Below are 23,370 nucleotides of genomic sequence, written 5' to 3'. Positions count from 1 at the left end.
TTCACTTCAACACCGTGCTTCGCACAAAACCGACACCTCGCCGGCTTAGACATAATGGCCGCGAACACAATAAACACAAACAGTTGTTCTGTGCTCTGACAGACTAATAGGCAAAACCGCCTAAGGCAAGAATGCCCTTGAAGACGTTTTATCTCTGGACTGCCACAAGAACGGCCAAAATAGCCGCCTTTTAAAAACGTTTATTTATTTTTTTAAACCTCGTTGCTGATGCTTAAACACCTCAAGGGTACAGAACGAGGTCTGTAGCCGAGGTCAAGCAGTCCTCCAGAGGAAGAGCACAGGGGGAGGGACCCGGCCACCTGGGTGTGACACCCCACAGGGAATAAGAAGCCCCTTAGGACTTACACCCTGTAATAGAGATCCAAGCGTGGGTTCTCTAACATTTACAACCCAATCTAGAAACCCCAAACGGGCGAATTCCCAGGATACATGACAGATCTCATAGACCTACCTCACAGAAACATAACCAGATCATCACAAACATACCTAAACCTCCACTACCCAAACTGCAAAGGACTCAAATACAAGGCAACCTATGCATCCAGCTTCTCCTACATAAGCACACAACTATGGAACGCACTGCCAAAAGCTGTGAAAACAACCTACGACCACCTAAACTTCAGGAAACCACTACAAACTGACCTGTTCAAAAAGGCATACCCCACCGATTCAACATAAGTGCTTACACTCTGCAACACAGCAAAACCAAAGTTCATAATGGACACTATCCTGCTTATAATCGAAATAGAAAAACGCCTATATTGTGACCCAAATCGGGAGATAGACGTTTATCTCACAAAAACGAATAAAGCGGTATAATCGAAAGCCGAATTTGGACGTTTTCAACTGCACTCCGTCGCGGATGTGGACAAAGTTGATGGGGGCGTGTCGAAGGCATGGTGAAGCCGGAACTGGGGCGTGGTTATCGGGCGATCAGAGATGGGCGCTTTTCGCCGATAATGGAAAAAAAATATGCGTTTGTAGCGAGAATTTAGGGCACTTTTCCTGGACCCTGTTTTTCCACGAATAAGGCCCCAATAAGTGCCCTAAATGACCACTGGAGGGAATCGGGGATGACCTCCCCTGACTCCCCCCGTGGTCACAAACCCCCTCCCACCACAAAATATGCCGTTTCACAACTTTTTATTTTCACCCTCAAATGTCATACCCACCTCCCTGGCAGCAGTATGCAGGTCACTGGAGCAGTTATTAGGGGGTGCAGTGGACTTCAGGCAGGTGGACCCAGGCCCATCCCCCCCCCCACCTGTTACACTTGTGCTGGTAAATGGAGCCCTCCAAACCGCCCCCCCCAAACCCACTGTACCCACATGTAGGTGCCCCCCTTCACCCCTTAGGGCTATAGTAATGGTGTAGACTTGTGGGCAGTGGGTTTTGAGGGGGATTTGGGGGGCTCAACACACAAGGGAAGGGTGCTATGCACCTGGGAGCTCTTTTACCTTTTTTTTTTTTTGTAGAAGTGCCCCCTAGGGTGCCCAGTTGGTGTCCTGGCATGTGAGGGGGACCAGTGCACTACGAATCCTGGCCCCTCCCATGAATAAATGTCTTGGAGTTATTCGTTTTTGAGCTGGGCGCTTTCATTTTCCGTTATCGCTGAAAAACAAAAACGCCCACCTCACAAATTGTCGAATAAAACATGGACGTCTATTTTTTCCGAAAATACAGTTCGGTCCGCCCCCTTCACAGACCCGTTCTCCGAGATAAACGCCCATGGAGATAGACGTTTCCGTTCGAGTATGCCCCTTTATATAACCTTTCCTCTCTTCGATCCCCACACATGAACCTTTATCCAACCACATCATCACCTTGTATTTGTTTCCCTACCGGACTTGGCAAACGCTTTCACAGTACTATGTAAGCCACATTGAGCCTGCAAATAGGTGGGAAAATATGGGATACAAATGTAACAAATAAATAAACCTATAAATAAGCAACACTACAAATATTACACTAAAACACCAAATGCTTACTACAAGTAAAACAGAAGATCTCAAAACTATATGCAAACAAATACCACACCTCAGTCACACGCAAAACAGACAGAACCTCACCAAATACAGAACAAGGGACCCCCAATTAGAGATAGAAATATGAAGACAAAAATTGAACTGGGAACCCCAAGACGTTAAGCTCAGCATATACTGCAACACTGGAGAAACAAGAGAAAATGCATTGCCTTTTGTGCTGAACAGTACAAGACATCTGCGATGCACGTTTCCCAAAGGATGGCAAATAAGACCAAGAATATTATAATGCTTCGGTATCGCTCCACAGTGCAACCTCACCTTGAGTACTGCGTTCAGTTCTGGTCTCCGTATCTCAAAAAAGATATAGTGGAATTAATAAAGGTTCAAAGAAGAGCAACCTAAATGATAAAGGGGATGGAACTCCTCTCACATGAGGAAAGGCTAAAGAGGTTAGGGCTCTTCAGCTTGGAAAAGAGATGGCTAAGGGGGATATGATTGTGGACTACAAAATCCTGAATAGTGTAGAACAGGTAAAAATGAATCAATTTTTCACTCTTTCAAAAAGTACAAAGACCAGGAGGGGCATAATCGAACGGGACGCCCAAGTTTTCCTGACGGCGTCCTCGCAGGACGTCCCTGCGAAGGGGTGAGGAAACCTGTATTATCAAAACAAGATGGGCGGCCATCTTTTGTTTTGATAATACAGTCGGGGACGCCCAAATCTCAACATTTAGATCGACCTTAGAGATGGTCGTCCCCGGTTTTTGGCCATAATGGAAACTGAGGACGCCCATCTCAAAAACGACCAAATCCTACTCATTTGGTCGTGGGAGGAGCCAGCATAGTGCACTGGTCCCCCAGACATGCCAGGACACCAACCAGGCACCCTAGGGGGCACTGCAATGGACTAACTGATACACTAACTGAACGGAAAAAGCCCTTCCCTTAGCGATTCAGAAAGGAACGGGCATGTATGAAGGAAATCGCATGCAAATGATCTGCTCGCTGTTAGCTCATTTGCACACGATTTCCTTCCTAAGGAGGGGAAGCCAGTGCAGAGCAGCCAAGCGTTATGCGTAGTTGCTCTGCGCGCCTGCCAAAGACGGCTTCATACACGCAGACAAGCTGCGTGTATAATAGCCGTCTACAACCTTAAAAAAAACACAAGTCCAGGTGAAAATGTCCAAGTGCTCATCAGGGACATCTTTTTTTTTTTTTTGAGTATGGGTGAAGGACGTCCAACTGTTAGGCGCCTTTACTATGCTCCGTCGTCCAAAATGTGGATGTTTCTGTGAGAAGGACGTCCATGCCTTTGCTATGCCTCCGACACCCCTTTTATTTATTTATTTGGATTACAAGTAGCAGCAGTGGGATTTGAACCAGCCACCTCTGGATTGCAAGAACAATGTTCTAACCACTAGGCCACTCCTCCACTCCCTTGAAATTTGGCCGTCCCTGTGCCTCCGCTATGCCTCCGCTGACACACACACACACACCTCCCCCCCCCCCCCCCCCCGGGACCTGCATACTGCTGTGATGGACCTGAGTATGATATTTGAGGCTGGCAAAAAAGTTTTTAAAGTTATTTTTTTCATGGTGGGAGGGGATTAGTCACCACTGGGGGAGTCGGGGGAGGTCATCCCCGAATCCCTCCGGTGGTCATCTGGTCAGTTCGGGCACCTTTTTGAGGCTTGCTCGTAAGAAAAAATGGACCAAGTAAAGTTGGCCAAGTGCTCGTCAGGGACACCCTTCTTTTTTCCATTATCGCTCGAGGACGCCCAACTGTTAGGCACGCCTCAGTCCCACCTTCGCCATGCCTCCGACACGCCCCCAGGAACTTTGGTCATACCCACGACGGGAAACAGTTGGGGACGGCCAAAATCGGCTTTCGATTATGCTAATTTGGGCGACCCTAAGAGAAGCATGCCCATCTCCCGATTTGTGTCTAAAGATGGGTGCCCTTCTCTTTCGAAAATAAGCCTGCCAGGGTCACTCAATGAAATTACATGGAAATACTTTTAAAACAAATAGAAGGAAATATTTTTCACTCAAAGAATACTTAAGCTCTGGAATTCGTTGCCAGAGGTTGTGGTAACAGTGGTTAGCGTATCTGGGTTTAAAAAAGGTTTGGACAAGTTCCTGGAGGAAAAGTCCATTTAAACCATGCTGAATATTGACACCTTGATTGTTGCACCTTAGTCAATTTTCAAAGGTCATTAATTAGCAAGATAAGTCCTCACTCAGGAAGTCATGTAACACCAGAGAATGCTAATGCCATTGACACATTATTTATTGCATGGTCCACTGTATAAAATGAGTCCTGCAGTAAATACTATGCAGCAATAGTGTTATCCCATGTATTGGTAAATGATCCTTTAGTCAGCTGAATCCCTCTGAAAAAGGCTCCCAAAACCAACACGATGGTTTCAGTTTCTGAATGCTCCAAATCTCTGTTTTGTTTTTTAACTAGGAGATCAGAAGAGAAAATGGTTTAACGTTTCAAAAGTGCTCTGACAGTAGCAGGCTATATTTTGTCCTCTCACAGTTGTCTTAGGGCTCCTTTTACAAAGCTACGCTAGCAATTCTGGCATGGCAAATGTGACAAAGCCCCTAGGAATTTGTCGTATTTGCCACACAGGAATTGCTAGCGTAGTTTTGTAAAATAAGCCCTTAGTGTTGCAATAAGTGTGCTAATCTCTGTAGAAAATTACCCCATTTAAACATGGAAAAGAAAATAAGATGATACCTTTTTTATTGGACATAACTTAATACATTTCTTGATTAGCTTTCGAAGGTTGCCCTTCTTCGTCAGATCGGAAATAAGCAGGGCAATCTTTGAAAGCTAATCAAGAAATGTATTAAGTTATGTCCAATAAAAAAGGTATCATCTTATTTTCTTTCCATGTTTTATTTGGTTTGATTTCTATTGATAACCTTTAAGAGTGGACTAACACGGCTACCACATCTCCCCATTTAAACAAGATGAGTGAATATTGTCAGGCTATATTTACTGTTCTGTCCACATGGAATGGTTACAGTTAGTATGGATGATTAGTCCTTTCTCACTCCTATTATCTCTAATAAGGAAATTATATACATTTTCATTACTTTTCTCAGGAACACAAAGAGCAGCCTGCTGGTTAAACTTATACCCAGAAAAGAGCAAGAAAAACATCTGGATTGTGGCTTCTGGATCTTTTTTTTTCCCAACTTTAAAGTTGTACAGATACTTTTGTCCAAGGAAATGTAACACTTACTGATTGCTGATTCATAGGTTGAAGAGGAATTATGACTGTCTCTGTCTATAGGAAAGGGCGAGAGATAGGCATGTGTGCAGTTCTTAGAAGGCGATTGGTTTGCTGGAGAAAAAAATAACATCACATGATTAATATTGGTACTACTACTACTACTACTACTATTTAGCATTTCTATAGCGCTACAAGTAGGCATATTTTCAAAGCACTTTGGGAGACTACGTTCCATAGGTTTCTATGGAACTTTGGGAGGCTAAGTGCTTTGAAAATGAGCTTGAAGGCGTACGCAGCGCTGCACAAACATAGAAGAAAGACAGTCCCTGCTCAAAGAGCTTACAATCTAATAGTAAGACATTGCATACTCTTCTCTAAAATAGGAACATAACACATAACAGAAGATAAGGGAAAGGGAAATGGGACTTGACATACAACTTTCTGTGGTTTTTGCAACGACATTCAAAGCAGTTTACATAGTATATACAGGTACTTATTTGTACATAGGCATAGTTTGACTGTTTCATTTGGGGGGGCAAAGAATGGGCGGAGCATATTAGCATATCATTTGCATATATACATATGCAAATGAATATGCTAATGTGGAGGAAGGAATGGAATTTACAGGCAAAATATCACAGATGCACATTTCAAAAAGCTGACACATTTCAATTAATAAATTATGAATAAAATACTTTTATCTACCTTTGTTGTCTGATCATTTAGTTTTTCTATTTGCTTTGGTCCCAGTGTCTTCTGTTTTATTCAGTGTCTTCTTTCCAGTAGGCTTCCCTCTGCTCCCCACCCCTCGCAGTCCCATCCATCTCTTGCTCCTTCCCTCTGCTCCCCACCCCTCGCAGTCCCATCCATCTCTTGCTCCTTCCTTCTGCTCCCCACCCCTCGCAGTCCCATCCATCTCTTGCTCCTTCCCTCTGCTTCCCACCCCACCCAGTCCCATCCATCTCTTGCTCCTTCCTTCTGCTCCCACCCCTCCCATTCCCATCCATCTGTTGCTCCTTCCCTCTGCTCCCCACCCCTCGCAGTCCCATCCATCTCTTGCTCCTTCCCTGCTCCCCACCCCTCGCAGTCCCATCCATCTCTTGCTCCTTCCCTCTGCTTCCCACCCCACCCAGTCCCATCCATCTCCTGCTCCTTCCCTCTGCTTCCCACCCCTCCCAGTCCCATCCATCTCCTGCTCCTTCCCACCCCTCCCAGTCCCATCCATCTCCTGCTCCTTCCCTCTGCTTCCCACCTCACCCAGTCCCATCCATCTCCTGCTCCTTCCCACCCCTCCCAGTCCCATCCATCTCTTGCTCCTTCCTTCTGCTCCCCACCCCTCGCAGTCCCATCCATCTCTTGCTCCTTCCCTCTGCTTCCCACCCCACCCAGTCCCATCCATCTCCTGCTCCTTCCCTCTGCTTCCCACCCCACCCAGTCCCATCCATCTCCTGCTCCTTCCCTCTGCTTCCCACCCCTCCCAGTCCCATTCATCTCCTGCTCCTTCCCTCTGCTCCCCACCCCTCCCAGTCCCATCCATCTTCCCTCTGCTCCCCCCCCCCGCGAGGTCCAAGATGGTGACTCCGTTTACCCCCCTCTCTTCCTCCCTCCCTCCCTCCGCCGCAGGCAACAGTCTTCAGCTTTTTCAGCGTTCCTGGCAGCGGTAGCGATGTACACGCTGCCTTCGGTCTGCCCCGGAAGCCTTCTCTTCAAGTTCCTGTTCCCACCTATGCGGGAACAGGAACTTGAAGAGAAGGCTTCGGGGCAGAGCCAAAGGCAGCGTGTACATCGCTACCGCTGCCAGGAACGCTGGAAAAGACTGCTGCCTGCGGCGGAGGGAGGGAGGAAGAGAGAGGGGTAGACGGACACGCTCCTCTCCGTCCGCTACTCCGCTTGGCTTCCCTGCCCTCTCTGTCTGCGTCCCGCCTTCCTCTGACGTCAGAGGAAGGCGGGACGCAGACAGAGAGAGCAGGAAAGCCAAGCGGATGGAGAGGAACGCGTGCGTGCATGTGTTTTTTTTTTTTTTAACTAATGGCGCGGTGGCGCCTCATCGTCGTTTGGGGGGGCATTGCCCCCCTCGCCCCCCCAGTCTACGCCTATGTATTTGTACCTGGGGCAATGGAGGGTTAAGTGACTTGCCCAGAGTCACAAGGAGCTACAGTGGGAATCAAACCCAGTTTCCCAGGATCAAAGTCTGCTGCACTAACTACTAGGCTACTCCTCCACGTCTCATCTAGTCTGTCCAGAAAGGTGGCTAAGGTTGTACCTTCTCCCATGTGCCGGTTACCCTCTTTTTAGTTTTTAGGGTTATAACTGCTGCTCTATATTTTCATTTAATCCTTTTGCCATATAGGGATCCTCTGTGTTTATCCTGCATTCTTCCTTATCTACTTTCATAGGGAGGGTTTATACCATATTTGTATGACTTTTACCTCCCCGAGGGTGTCCGGGACTTATTGTTATTCTTGAACACTGGGAATCTAAATCCCATAGCTCATAACTCAAAAGTAAGTGTGGCCAGGGGAGGGGCACGCCAAAAAGTTGAGAACAGTGTTATAGAATAGCACCATTTATGCACCTAAGTACCATGAGTGAGCATCAATGAAAAATGGGAATGGTATATTGCCCAACCCAAATTATAATACGTCTTCACAGCTAGGAGAATATCAGAATACTTTCACAGTACAAATGGATCACTATAGGTTGTGGAGCCTCTTATGGGGGCATTCCGAGCCCTACTACTACTACTACTATTTAGCATTTCTATAGCGCTACAAGGCATACGCAGCGCTGCACAAACATAGAAGAAAGACAGTCCCTGCTCAAAGAGCTTACAATCTAATAGGTTCAACCTCAAGGTCACTGTTTCTCAATCATTTACTCTCCGCAACCTGCAAACATCAACGTGACACCTTTTATTAAACTCAATCTATAAACTTCACTTTCAACTCATAAGTGATCCAAATCAAAATAGCACTTAGCGTAGATGCTTCTATGATGGCCACTGTCACATAGACTTTCCTCTATGCCCAACAACAAACTTGTTGGGCATCACAGCCATACTGGCGTTTCGGCACACTACTGTGCCTGCTTCCGGAAGTAATTCAAATAAATTATAACTCAGATCGCCAACATTCAATCCACAGTCAAACTATTGACTCATATCCTCAACTCTTACAGATTGCTTAGGGGCCCTTTTACTAAGTTGCAGTAGGGCTAATGTGTTGGTCGTGAGTGCCAAATCGACATTACCGCTAGGGTAGCACAGGCACCCAGTGGTATTTCTAAAGTTGGTGTGCGCTGTTTCCTGCGGTAGAAAATAATTTTCTATTTTCTACCAAGGGGCATTTTCGGTGGTAATCGGCACACGAGTAGCAAATGAGCTCTTACAGCCAGGTAAATAGATGGCAGTAAGCTGTTGGCTACTTTTAATATTAGAGCACGGCCATTCACTGCCCCATTTAAAAATGCCTTTTTACCCGCCATGGTAAAAAATGGCCCAGTGTCCACCAATTTCACACATCCAAACTAGCGCAGGCCACTTTTTTTCCACAGCTGAGTAAAAGGGCCCCTTAGCATGAGTTGAGCACTGGCATGTATACCAGGTTTCAGCTGGCGTAAATAACGGAGCTCAGCTTTGAGCGTGGGAATCGGCTCTGAGAATTATTCTACAAAAGACACTCATCCCGGAACACCCTTTATAAAATAGTGCTTAATGCCGATTTTTTCGGTTGCCTATTTTTAAGCACCATTTATAGAATTCCTCCTTCCCCGACCCCCTCCCAGCATGCATTGAAAAGTTCTAACTTATATTAATTTTAAAAATTAAAACTAAATGTGTGAAATTAAAAAGTTTTAAAATTGGGAAAAAACCCCTAAATGGACCAAAAATGGACTGAACATTTTTAACCTTTGCTATCTCGATCAGAGATGAAACACAAAATACAATAAAGATTAGCTCACTTACTGAACCAGAAATTCCACATGCTTTTTCCACCTTCTTCCCTAAAGCCCTCAAACCAACACCTCCAAAAGAATCCTTCATGGTGGAACGTAATCGGCACAATTTCTTTCTGTGTGAAAATCACAGCAAAACAAAAAGCATAAATGAATTGTGCTCATTTCTCATTATGGGATACACAAGTGGCATTCCAAGGCATACTTCATAGCTGTAACACATTTTGTTTTAACCTTTTATTTCCTCCTCTATTTCAAATCTATCAGCTCTTAACTATGAAAAAGTGCACTTTAATGTTTAAGCAAAGTAGGCACTGAATGATTACCCCCAATGTTGTATATTCAGAAAATGCAAACACTATCCATGGGGTTTCCATATTGTTCCTACATACAGTTTTATTTAAACTTTTTTTGTACTAGAAAATGGCACACTCTAAATTAAACTGCTCAATTATTTCCATATAACTTGCAATTATGATTAACAGTGAGAGGTAGAGAGGCAAAGTAAAATATTAAGGGGGGGGGGGGGGGGAGAACTAAGCAACGTTGAACCAATAATTTAATACATTTTCCTGAATTCATTTTTCACGTGGATTTTGTATGGCCATATGTTTTTATGATTCTTTTCTAATAACAGGCTGTTTATTTAACAAAATAATTCTTAAGGGGGGATAAGGTGGGAAATCCTTTTTTATATTATAGGTTGTGTTTCCTAGTCTAAGATTGATTTCTGCTATTTGTTCATGTGAAGACACTGTACAAAATAATTATTTCTCCATACTAACCTCATGATCAGTCTGATTTGATGAACATTTTTTAACTTCTGTAGCAAGAAGCCAATAATCGCTCCCAAAGGCAAGCAGAAAGATCAAAATTCCCAAAGCACCAAATAAACCACCAAAGAACATCCCAATGTTGAGCTTCATGATTCAGTGCTATGCTTCAGGAAGGAGAAAACAGCCACTCAGTGTAGAACAACAATCTAGCCAATGACAGAGGTGTAGTTTGGGGAAAAGGTTCCTTGTCCAAAGGGTGCCTTCTCTCTTGTTTTCCCCTCAAGCTGAATGCTGATCAGAGTTGCCCTCCGGTTCTCTGTTCTTGGCCAACTTCAGCTAACAAATGGGGAATGGCCTTCTATTTTAGGACATTGATTGAGGGAGCTTGCTTTGTCTCAGGGTGTGGCCAGTCAAAAATAACTGACCTTGCATGAAGCATTCGGAGAGTTGACAGTTGTTTTGAAATTGTTTTACAGTCAGTTCATTCACAGGAGTGAATGAAATATGAAGTATTAAAGCCTTTTGCATTCACCAAGGATGAATTACAGTATGCCATCCACTGGGCAAATCTGACCACTACTTTAGGGATAATTTTAAAAGTAATTTGCATGCATAAAACAGAAGTTTATGCACCAAAATGACTTCTTTTAAAATCCTCACAGCCTTCTCCGAGGTGACTCCCAGGTTCACCTTGATCCACCCAAGGCCTTCACTCTAGCTGCCTAGCGCTAACACTAGCTGCATTCCAATTGCTGTGGAGGACTTGCAGCCTATTTGCATATCCTCACAGCCTTCTGCGGGGTGACTCCCAGGTCCACCCCAATCCAACCAGGACCTTCGCTCCAGATGCCTACCGTTTCTACCAGCGATCTTACAGGGGCTGTGGAGGACTTGCAGCCCATCTGCATATCCTCAAAGCCATCTCTGGGGTGACTCCTAGGTCCACCCTGATCCACTGAGGGCCTTCGCTCCAGGTGCCTAGCGCTACCACCAGCTGCCTTCCAGGTGCTGTGAAGGACTTGCAGCGCACCTGTATACCCTCACAGCCTTCTCTGGGATAACTCCCAGGTCCACCCCAATCCACCCAGAGGCTTCACTCCAGGTGCCTAGTGCTACCACAAGCTGCCTCTTCCAAGCGGCAACACATCTACATATAGTCACAGCCTTCTACGGAGTGACTCCAAGGTCCACCCTGATCCACTCAGGGCCTTTGCACTAGGTGATGCGTGCCAAAACATTTTCTCAATATACTTTCCAGCTTATTTTTGAAAGAGAAAGACGCTCATATTTGGACCCAAATCGGGAGATGGGCGTCCGTTTCCCGTGGGTACCCAAATCGGTATAATCGAAATCCGATTTTTTGGCGTCCTCAACTGCAGTCCGTCACGGAGACGAACAAAGATCACTGGGGCGTGTCGGAGGCCGAGGAGAGACGGGCATCTTTAGCTGATAATCGAAACAAGAAGGGTGTTTTTGACGAGAATTTGGTCCGCTTTATTTGGACCCTTTTTTTTCAGGTCCAAGTCCCAAAAAAGTGCCCCAACTGACCAGATGACCACCGGAGGGAATCAGGGATCACCTCCCCTGACTCCCCCAGTGGTCACAAACCCCCTCCCACCAACAAAAACCCACTTTAAAAACTTTTTTTCCCAGCCTCTATGCCAGCCTCAAATGCCGTACCCACCTCCATGACAGCAGAATGTGTTCTATCCTCTGACAGCCTTTCCCTGGTTCTGATGTGGCTCTCGGGTGAGTGTGATACCTTTTCTGTTAAGGGCACTGCAGAGTCACATCAGCAATGCATTGTAGTGGGTGTAGGGTACTGGGCTTCGTGATTCCACTAGCTTGTGTTAAATGCTCACGATGTTGGTAGTTGGTAGGCTCTACTCCCATGGTGCTTTTCCCTCTGCTTACTGGGTCAGAGCGTGCCCTGTTTTGTTTCCGGTAGTCCATGAGGTAGTGGCCATTTGTGTAAGACACTTTTGGATCCCTTTCATGTGTTAGCCACGTTACAGCACTTAGTTCTTACCTTGAATGTTGCTGAAAGAGGGCATCGTACACCATTCTGCCAGCTCAGACCTACTGCTAATCTCAGTACCAGCGAGACTCATTGCCAGTGGGGCACAACCTCTGATCTGCAGTTAACTGTGAGTAAAGGTGCTTATTCAAATAAAGGACGTTTTCAGCGAGATTAGTCTTCAGGTGTGAACTGCTGTGCCAAGGTTATACACCATCAACAAGCCCTGTCCCTGGAGCACTTTTAGTGGGTACTGCAGTGCACTTCAGGCAGGCAGACCCAGGCCCATCCCCCCCACCCGTAACACTTGTGATGGTAAATGGGAGGCCTCTAAAATCCACTGTACCCACATGTAGTTGCCCCCTTCACCCCTAAGAGCTGTGGTAGTGTTGTGCATTTGTCCCTCCTATGACCAAATGGCTTGGATTGGGACGTTTCTGAGCTGGGCGTTTTTAATTTCCATTATTGCAAAAAAAAAAAAAAAAGACGCCCATCTCAGAAGGGACCAAATCCATGGCATTTGGTCCATCCAAACTGCATTTTCGAAACAAAAGATGGACGCCCATCTTTTTCGATAATACGGTCTGTCCCGCCTCTTCACATACCCGTTTTCGGACATAGACGCCCATGGAGATGGGCGTTCGCATTCGATTATGCCCCTCCACGTACTTTTTCTCTTTGCTATTTATTATGGCTCCAGTACAGTTTCTCTTCTTGGCACTGCATCTTCTCAATCTCTTTCTCCATCTGAAACACTGTATACCGCAGGAACACATTGCCCATCTTATGCTTTCATCATCTCACCATCGTTTTTGTCTTCTCCCTTCTTTTCAGCTCTCAACCTTCAACATTTCCTTCCTTTCATTCAATCATCTCCATTCTGTCTCCATACATCTTGCCTTTATCACTGTCGTCATGACTCTCCTACTCTTCTCTGTACTCTCTTGCTCCTTATCCTGCTTTCTGCTGGGGATATCAATCTCAATCCTGGTCCTCCACATCAGCTCTCATCCTACTCGTGCAGGTCATGTGAGGGCGTCAATCTAATTTCTGTTTCTCTCCTCTCCCCTTCTTCTCTGCTATTCTAAGGTGCTCTGTGGAATGCCCGCTCTATCTGCAACAAAATTTCCTACATCCAGGACCTCTTTATCTCTCATACTCTTCATCTGCTTGCCCAGAGACTTGGCTCTGCCTTGAAGACTCTGCTTCAGCTGTGGTCCTGTGTCATGGAGGATACCTTTTCTCCCATACTTCTCATCCAGTTGGCCATGAAGGTGGTGTTGGGCTATTACTCTCACCCTCTTGTAGATTTCCTCTTCTTCCACCTGAGTCCCACTGTTTTTCTTCCTTTGAAGTCCACTCCATCTGTCATTCACTTCTCTACCTCTCCAAGTGGCCGTCAGTCATTGACCCCCTGATAAATCCCTTTCTTCCTTTATCACTGACTTTGACTCCTGGCTTTTCTTCTTTCTTGAACCTTCATCTCCTTCCCTCATTCTTGGGGATTTTAACATTCAAGCTGATCCCGCTGACTCTTATGCTTCTCAGTTTCTCAATTTAACGTCCTCTTTCAATCTTCAACTGTGCTCCACTACCCCTACTCACAAGAATGGCCACTGTATTGACCTTATCTTCTTCTTAACTGTTCACTCTCCAGTTTCTGTGCCTCAGCTCTTCCCTTCTCTGAACATCTGATAACTTTCACACTTTAAACATTCTCACCCCTAGTCCTATCCAATCTCCACCAATACATTTAGGAATTTTCAGTCTATTGACTCTTCTACTCTGTCCTCCAGTGTTTCAAACCTCTTCTCAACCACTATGTTATCCAAGTCTGTCAGTGAGGCTGTCTCTTCCTATAATACTATTCTCTCCTCTGTTCTGGACACTCTCACTCCTCCCATTCTCTGTTCTGTAAGACGTACCAAACCCCAGCCTTGGCTGACCTCTAAAATCTACTACCTACATTCCTGTGCCTGATCTGCCAAACGCCTGTGACTGAAATCCCATTCCAATGCTGACTTCAAACATTTCAAATTCTTGCTGACTTCCTTCCAGTCTGCTTTTTCACTTGCCAAACAGGATTATTATATCCAGTTGACAAAATCTCTTGGATCAAACCCTCAATATCTCTTTGCCACACTGAACTCTCTCGTCAAAGTGCCTTCACCTCCAACTTCCCCTTAACTTTCTTCCCAGACCCAGGCTGAGTACTTTCATGATAAGGTTCACAAGACTAACCTTGAATTCTCAACCAAGTCACTTCCACCTCTCCTACCCCCAGTCCATTCTCTCAACCCTTCTTCAACCCCTGCCTCCTTTTCAGAAATCACTGAAGAGGAAACTGCACATTTTCTTTCCTCCTCGAAACTAACTACCTGTTCCTCTGATCCTATTCCCACCCATCTACTTAGCACTATCTGTCCTACCATCATCCCTTCTATCTGTCATATCCTATTATCTTTCACTTTCCATTGCGACTGTTGTTCCTCATGCCTTCAAACATGTCATAGTTACACTACAAAAAACCTTCATTGGACCCTGTCTTTCCAACTATGACCCCCATTTCCCTCCTTCCTTTCCTATCCAAGATACTTGAACATGCTGTTCACTGCCATTGTCTTGACCTTCTTTTATCTCAAGCTATTCTTGATCCATTTCGATCTGGTTTTTGCACTCTTCATTCAACTGAAACAGCCCTTGCTAAAGTCTCCAATGACCTGTTCCTGGCCAGATTCAAAGGTCTCTATTCTATCCTCATCCTTCCCAATCTATCTGCTGCTTTTGACACTCATTTGGATTTCAGGGCTCTGTTATATCCTGGTTTTCTTCTTATCTCCCCCTTTGCACTTTTAGTGTATACTTTGGTGGATCCTCCTCTACTTCTATCCCACTATCAGTTGGTGTACCTCAGGGCTCTTTCGGACCTCTTCTTTTCTCCATCTATACTTTTTCCTTTGGTGCTCTGATCTCATCCCATGGATTTTAATATCATCTTTATGCTGATGACTCCCAGATCTACCTCTTCACACCATAAATTTCAGCAGGAATCCAGGCCCAAGTATCAGCCTGCCTGTCTGACATTGCTGCCTGGATGTCTCACCACCATCTGAAACATGACTAAAACTGAGCTTCTTATCTTTTCCCCTAAACCAACCTCTCCTCTTCCCCCATTATCAATCTCTGTGGATAACACTTCCATCCTCCCTGTCTCATCAACTCGTAACTTTCGGGTTATCTTCGACTCTTCTCTCTCCTTCTCTGCACATATTCAACAGACTGCTTAAACCTGTCATTTCTTTCTCTATAATATCACCAAAATTTGTCCTTTCCTTTCTAAGCACGCTACCAAAACCCTTATCCACACTTTTATCACCTCTTGCCTAGACTATCACAACTTGCTTTTCACAGGTCTCCCACTAAGCCATCTTTCTCCCCCTCAATCTGTTCAAAATTCTGCTGCACGACTTATATTCCACCAGTGTCGCTATACTTATATTAGTCCTCTCCTCAAGTCACTTCATTGGCTCCCTATCTGTTTCTGCGTACAGTTCAAACTCCTCTTATTGACTTACAAGTGCATTCACTCTGTAGCTCCTCAGTACCTCTTCACTTTTATCTCTCCCTACACTCCTCCCTGGGAACGCCGTTCATTGGGTAAATCTTTGAATATTATCATCATGACTGAGAGCCTTGGTTCAAAGCCCGACTTTGGTTCAGGATTTAAAAATGACAGAAAAGCTTACAGGCCGGTAACTCTGATTTGAACTTTGGAGTTCCAGTAAAAATCCTGAGCTATTGGGACACAACCATGCAGCAACATGAGGAAGGGGCTAGGGTGCAAAAAATTCAATAACAGGATGGTGCGGTCTATCAACAGGGCAGAGTCAGTTACACCCAGGAAGATATGGTCAATGATGTAGAACTGAGTGGTCTTGCAAGAAGATGACCAAGCTTTCCGAGCAATACTAAAAAAAAACAAGCACATACGGTAAATGTTACCATATATGGTCTTAACTACGACATTAACATATATCCAATAAGGTGAGAATATGTCAGATTACTTGTATCCTAAAGTGACTGTGCTTTCTACTTCAAAGGAAGAGATACAGTCACAGCCAGTACCCTTTGTGAAAGCAGGGCTGCTCTCGCTCATGAGAAACCAATCAATTGAATCTGCATTGGCAAGTAATCCTATTGCTTTCTCATAAGTAGCCTTGAGTCTTTTATATCTGCAAATTGGCTTTAGCTGGTAATTTGGGGTGAGGGCGGAAAAAGCCCCTTAATAAAATATTAGAAACTCAGACACAGAGAATACCTATGTGTAGCTGTGGTACTGTACTCCCAAGCAATTGATTGTACATATATTTGGGAAATAGTAAATAAAAGTATGATTGCTTATATATTCTTTGGAGTCTCAGATATAGAAGTAATTTTGTGTAGCAATGTTCTGTATTCCCAGTGAGATATCACTGATCTGCTAATTGTACAAATACTTGATAAGAAATAAGGTATCTAATAAAGAGCAAACTGATGCAGCCTTGGGTGATGTATTTCTTTCTAGGTATTTGTGGGTAGACCACCATATTGGGAGGAATAAATACACCCTAAAATAAAAACATCTCTCTTATCTGTACCCTTTTCCTGCACTCCTATCTCCAGACTCCGTTCTTTTTATTTTGCTGTAGCAGATGCCTGGAATAGACTTCCTGAGCTAGTACATCAAGCTCCATCTCAGGCTGTCTTCAAATCTAGGCTAAAAGACCAACTTTTTGATGCTGCTTTTAACTCCTAATCCCTATTCACTTGTTCAGTACCCATGTTTTATCATTCCTACCTTAGTAATTCCTTTATCTCTTACTTGTCCTGTTTGTCTGTCCTAATTAGTGTCAGGTTCTCAGGTTCAGAGCCCGCGGGGACGGACTCTGGAGCAAACGTGAGCCCTTAGGCTGCTGACGAGGAGCGACAGCAGCAGGCAAAACCCACCAACCAACACTGGAATAGCACACCGGCACAGGCAAGGACTGCAGGTGCCGCCCAGCGAGCCGGAAAACACGGATTGGAGTGACCCATACAGCTTCACCTGCACTTAGCAACTGTCCCCCCGGGAGTTGAGCCCCTGGGTTCGAGCGGCCGGCAGGACTTACCGGATACAGGATAACACAGGGACCAGGATACTAGCACAAGCTGGAAACAGAAGTGCTCCTACGCATTAAACTAACAGGGGTGCTCCTAACGGTAAACCAACAGGGGTGCTCCTAAGCACTACACAGACAGAAGTGTTGCTAAGCACTACACAGACAGAAGTACGCCTAAGCACTGAACTAACAGAAGTGCTACTAAGCACTACACAACCAGAAGTGCTCCTAACAGCACCAAAAGGGAAAGCAGGGGAGCCACAAGGAAAAAGCAGGGAAGTTAAACACATAAGTCACAAGTGCACACTGCACCAACACTGACCTGGACCTATAGCAAACGTTGCAAAGGCCCTCAAGGGAAGAACACCACTTCCATATCAAGGTCTTGCCTGATGATGTCACAACTACTAGACACAGGCAGCCAGCATACTGAAACACAGAGAGGCTTAACCCATATACCTGCAGTATAGTGAAGCAATTAGAGCCATGCTGGGAGCAGCCAGCACACAGAGACAGAGCTAACTCAGGTAACACACACAGGTGCAGTATAGTGAAGCAATTAGAGTCATGCTGCTGGAAGCAGCCAGCACAGAGAAACAGAGCTAGCTCAGAAAGGACAGACAGGAAACCAGCTAAGAAGCTGACCCCCAGAAATAAAGGTACGTCTGGGAGGGGTCACAGCCACAATCGTGACAATTAGATTGTAAGCTCTGCAGAGCAAGTCTCTTCATGTTCAAGTGTACAGCACTGCATATATCTAGCAGCACTATAGAAATAAGTAGTAGTAGTAGAAATAGTATATGTGGGTAAAAGTATGTGGACAATTCTATTTTTTTTCTTTTTGTTTATGCATTTTAAACATTACAGTTTACTATAATTAAAGTGAATAAGGAAATCCAAAAAAAGGAAATAATTGAAATAGAGAAAAATAGTAAATATATCTTTAGCCCATAATATAGAAAAGGGGGCCAAACAAAAAAAAGGAGGCGCAACTAATACAAACTTAGCATAAACTACAGCGAAAAGAGCAGAACAGTCAGCTAGCCTAATAGCATCAATTTCTCTGGGGTGCAACACCTTTAAAAAGAATAACTTCTTTAATGGACAAAAAAATTCTGAAACTGTCTGGGGTCAAAAAACATATAGGTTTTACCCTCAAACACAACAGACCAAATACAACTAACTCTGAGGGCCAAGGCTCAAGACCTAAGTGCTAGGAATTCTTGGCGTCTCTTCTGCATAGAGCACAACGGATCTGGAAAAAAAATATATATATATATGTATATCTAGTATATATACTAGACCCCAGTGGCGTAACTAGACCTGAAATTCTGGGGAGGTTCCCAGACTTAACATGGCGGGGGGGGGGGGGGGGGGGGCACTAGACATATAGATGTGAGTAATGCTTGTTCTACTCTTAAATAATGCCTTAGAGTACACTTTCTGCTCAATATCTGTCCTACATCAACAGGTATTGAGTTTTGCATACAGCAGAGTACGAAGTGGATCATAAATTGAGGACACAATTTCAGTTGAAAGAAGAGTTGAAAATAACCCCTGACGCAGCACCAGCGAAACGGGGGCTCCCTGTCAGGTTGAAAAGTGGAGAGCACCGGTCTGAGAGGAACACTAGAGCAAAACTATTGAGCTAAGTGGTTTCTGGCGGGGTCTCTTTACTCCATTTGTACTTTATATAAATATGTTTGAATTTGTATCAGTAGTATACAGAGATTTGGTCTACAACATTGTGGACACACACGACTGAGTTAGCAGTTTGAAAGTTGAAATACATGAGTTTACCGTTATCAATCAACATTAATTGATGGAGTTTTTTTGAAGCTACATGATGGCACGCCGAGCCTACGCCTTATAGCCTGCTGTGTTGGGCTGGCTGGGTGGCGACTCTGACTTTTTTCTCCATCTGAGATACATACGATAAAGCTAACAACAGAGTGGGTGGTCAACACTGGGATTACATAGCTAGTGTGAGGCTGTGTGGTGAATTTCATTTATTACTGAAGCTTGAGTGGATTATTATTCATGGGACTATGACAGCATTATTGATATATTCAACAGACAAGACAGCGCCTCATTCTTTAAGTGAGAATAGTGTTTCCACAGTATAGAATAAGATACAAACCATCAATCAGTTTGCTACCCCAAAATTTAACTTTTTATTTAAAGCTTCATTGGTGCTACCTACCAGAGAATTTTGTAAGAGCAAGTTTATGGCAGGAGCTAGTCTGTTTACCCGTCTTATCAAGATTGTAAGCTCTTTGAGCAGGGACTGTCTTCTGTGTATGGTGTACAGCACTGCGTATGCCTTGTAGCGCTATAGAAATGATAAGTAGATAGATTAATAAATTTTCTTTACCACTTGGTTTATGTGGATAACAATAAAATATGGGCTGTGTAGATTATATTTATGATGAGGCCTCTGAGCTTATCTAACAGCATCAAGAGACCACAATACTCAAAAAGAGTAGAAAAGCAAATGGCCAATTGGTTTTGATTAAACTTGAACAAGAATTCTGACAAATGATAGGAAAAATAAAAATTTGACCCCCCCCCCCCCCCCCCTCAAGATACCTCAGAATTTGTAAAACAAGAGAAAGCTCTTCAAACAATTTGACCAGAAAGGAAAACTGACTGTTTCATTATAGTTGTGTTTCATATAGAGAGTTACTTCAGAAAAGAGTACATTAAAATCTGACACTGGAATGGTTAAAGAGAAAAACATTTTGATATAAAGCTTAGGCATTCATAATTGCAGCTACAGACAGAGATGGTTCACAGTCAGCATCAATGACAATAAAAAACATGCAACAGACAAATGCAGATTTTGAGGCACGGAACTAGGTGTGAAGTGCTGATGGATTTTTCCCTATGACAATCCTTTGCCTGCTCCTTCATAAGGAGAAGGGGGTGGAAAGAACACTGTCAGGAACTACAGGAACTGAATGGATTGTCAGCTTCAGACAGAAAGGAGAGAAACCAGTACAGTCATAGGCGGCCGGAGGCCGGTGGCCCAACCAGGGTTGCCAGGTAGAAATTTTTTTTCCAGCCCAATCCAGGCCAGAAACCAGCCCAAAACCCGCCCAAACACAAACCCCGCCCCTGACACCCCCACCCCCGCGTCACCGGCCCCGCCCCCGCCGTCACCGGCCCCGCCTCCCACGTCATCGGGCCCGCCTCCCCGTCATCAGCCCCGCCTCCCCATCATCGGCCCCGCCTCCCACATCATCGGCCCCGCCTCCCACATCATCGGCCCCGCCCAAAACGTCACTAACCCCGCCCAAAAACGTCACTAACCCCGCCCCCCCGCGGCCGAAAAAAATCAAAAAGCCGCCCAAAAGCCCAAAAAACCGCCCAAAAAACCGCAACCCGCCGCGGGCAAAAATTTCCCGCGGCGGGTCGCGGAAAACCGCCCAATTGGGCGGTAAAACCGCCCACCTGGCAACACTGGGCCCAACTGTTTGGGGAGGCTACAGGGGGCGGAGTTAGGGGTGGGGCTTATATCCATAACTGTCTAACACAGAAAAAAAATAAGTAAAAGTAAAATAGTCATAATTAATACCTTTTATTAAATTTAGATATTAGATATGTATCATATGTCAAAGAATAAAGTGGTTGTTGAAAGCATATATTAACCAATGTATACTATTCAAAAATGTTATCAATTATTAAACACTGCTATTTCTATCCATTGAAAATCCCAAAATGAAATGGTCACATTAGTGAAGTAACATTATGCATGAAAATATTATACTGGGCAGACCCTAATACACCAATATACCACCCATACGGTAAACACAGACCATCAACAATATTTTTAATTTATTTATTTTATTTATTACATTTTTATCCCACTTTTCCCGTATAGCAGTAGGCTCAATGTGGCTTATAATATGAAACAATATTTCAATATGAAACAAGGGATCATAATATCACAATTCCTCATATACAGCCACAAAACAACCTGTTAGGGTGGATAGTGTTCACAATGAACTCCTTCTATTAATGACTAGATAGAGATAAGAGTTTTCAATTTTGGTACAGTGTAAGTCATCACAAGAACAAAATATAAGAAAACCAATGGACAGCATTAGGGCTTATAGCCCATCTAGTTATGTTTAAACAAAAGAGATCAGCATCAAACAAAATATTTATTTTTATTTTTAACTTATAAAACCTGTCTCCTCTCTCTGCCCCAATCCAGTATTGCCCCACTGTCTTGCCCCTCACTACCATCTAACATTGCCCCTATGCAGTGGTGTGCTGGTAAATGTTTAACAACAGGCTCTCTCCCCGGTCCCCCTCTGCGCCCCCCCCCCCCCCAAATTGCAGAGCTGGCTATAGCCGGGGAGAGAGCCTGGGGGGTGGGGGGCAATGCATTACTCCAGGAAAAAAAATTAAATGATCCCAGGTTCCAATCTAATTCATATTTAATGTGCGATAAAATGCCATAAATAAGTAAATAAATATAAACTTTTAATGTTGAGCACCTGATTCTCAAAGTGAACATATTCCAAACACTAATGAAAATAAAATGATTTTTTCTACCTTTGTTATCTGGTGACTTTGTTTTTTCTGATCATGCTGGCCCAGTATCCAATTTTGCTATCTGTCCTCTTAACTCCGTTTCCAGGGCTTCATTTCCATTTATTTCTCTCCTTTCCTCCCTTCTTCATTTCTGGTCCTCCGCAGACTTGACTCTCCAGTGGATCCAGCTTCTGCCTATTTTCTTCATCTCCTTCCTCACTCTTTCCTCCTCTCCATCCACATCCAGCATTTCTTCTCTCTCCCCCGTCCTGCCCTCCATCCACCCATACCCAGCTACCCTCCTCTCCCCTGCCCTCAATCCACCCATGTTCAGCGACCCTCCTCTCCCCTGCCCTCCATCCACCATGTCCAACGACCCTTCTCTCACCCCTGCTCTCCATCCACCCATGTCCAGCGACCCTCCTCTCCCCTGCCCTCCATCCACCCATGTTCAGCGACCTTCCCCCGCCCTGCCCTCCATCTACCCATACCCAGCGACCATTCTCTCCCCCGTCCTGCCCTCCATCCACCCATGTCCAGCGACTCTCCTCTCCCCCCCTCCATCCACCCATACCCAGCAACCTTCCTCTCCCCTCCCCCCCCTCCAGCCACCCATACCCAGCGACCCTCCTCTCCCTCTGCCCCCCTCCAGCCAACCAGGTTGTCCAGCGGATTATTCGGGGCAGGCAGGAAAGATCCCCAGTCTTTCCTGCCCGCTGCGAGCACTGACTTTCCCCCGCTGCGCTGCCGGATCGCTATTCAACATGGCTGCCGAGACTTACAAGGGCCGCCTCCAAGACTTCAGCAGAAGTCTCGTGAGGCCGCCGCTGGAAGTCTCGGTGGCCATTTTTAAAGAACGATCTGGCAGCGGGGGAGGGTCAGCGCCGGCAGCGGGCAGGCAAGACTGCCTGCCCCAAAGAATTCGCTGGACGGGGGAGGAGATGAAGGAAGGAAAGCCGGCTCGCCAGCAGGGAGAGGCAAGTACAATTTTGTTGTTCCTGCCCTGCTGAATTCGAGGAGAAGGCAGGGCAGGGGAAGCAGGTCACAGTTGGGCTAGCCTCCCCAAGCCTCTTATACAGGGCGCCTATGCAGTACAGCCAGAGGAATGGAAAAGAAGCCTTCAAAGGTATTTCCTAATTTTATTAAATCAACTTTATAAGGCATTTATATTTGTTAAACAAAGTTGAAGGATATGCCACTGCAGTAATTATTTTGCAGGACACAATGATGTGTGTTTACAGGTTGACTAGACTGAAGTCTACTATAATGGGATAATGCAACTTTATTTGAAAATGTGTTTCCAAGGTTCCTATAAATGTGTATGTGGTTTATATTGATGCAGGACAGACTGTGTACTTAGTAATCCATCATCAAGAACACTGTAAAGCATTATTTAGCAGTATACCAAGCACTACTTAACCTGTAAGCGTAATGCCCCCCCCCCCCCCAATTTTACCTCTGGGCCCCCTCAAAATGTCAGGTGTAGCTACGCCCCTGCTTTACACCTTATCAATTTCAGAACGAAGTTATCTTGGAACAATGCCAAGTGTTCTGGCAAGTACCAGGGCCACTGAAAGACTGAGTCGGGCCCGGGACAAGGCCGCCCGTGGCCCCCCCCCCCCCCCCCCCCCCGCCTCCCCTCCGTCCGCCACTGGGCCGGGCCCCTGCACGATATGTAGATCCTTCAAG

The 23,370-nt window shown here is 45.1% G+C and overlaps 1 protein-coding gene across 2 annotated transcripts in view; it reads right to left on the bottom strand.

Annotated features, from left to right (window-relative positions):
- The window catches only part of TMEM182 (transmembrane protein 182), a 44,230-nt gene extending 22,493 nt beyond the window's left edge, over nucleotides 1-21,737 (bottom strand). Inside the window, exons 1-3 of one of the 2 annotated variants that reach the window (XM_030199554.1) lie at nucleotides 21,703-21,737; nucleotides 9,219-9,324; nucleotides 5,264-5,365 (exon numbers count right to left, since the gene is read on the bottom strand). In XM_030199554.1, coding sequence (XP_030055414.1) covers nucleotides 5,264-5,365; nucleotides 9,219-9,237 — 121 coding nt within the window. In that variant the 5' untranslated portion in view covers nucleotides 9,238-9,324; nucleotides 21,703-21,737. Of the gene's footprint in view, nucleotides 1-5,263; nucleotides 5,366-9,218; nucleotides 9,325-9,993; nucleotides 10,304-21,702 lie in introns of those variants that run through there. The other variant, XM_030199553.1, reaches the window with a different exon arrangement.
- Nucleotides 21,738-23,370: the final 1,633 nt, after the last annotated feature.

The sequence above is a fragment of the Microcaecilia unicolor genome, chromosome 4, assembly GCF_901765095.1.
Source record: "Microcaecilia unicolor chromosome 4, aMicUni1.1, whole genome shotgun sequence".
In the NCBI taxonomy this organism is placed as follows: domain Eukaryota; kingdom Metazoa; phylum Chordata; class Amphibia; order Gymnophiona; family Siphonopidae; genus Microcaecilia; species Microcaecilia unicolor.
The sequence above is the reverse complement of the archived record's forward strand: the minus strand, read 5'-3'. Positions and strand labels throughout refer to the sequence as shown.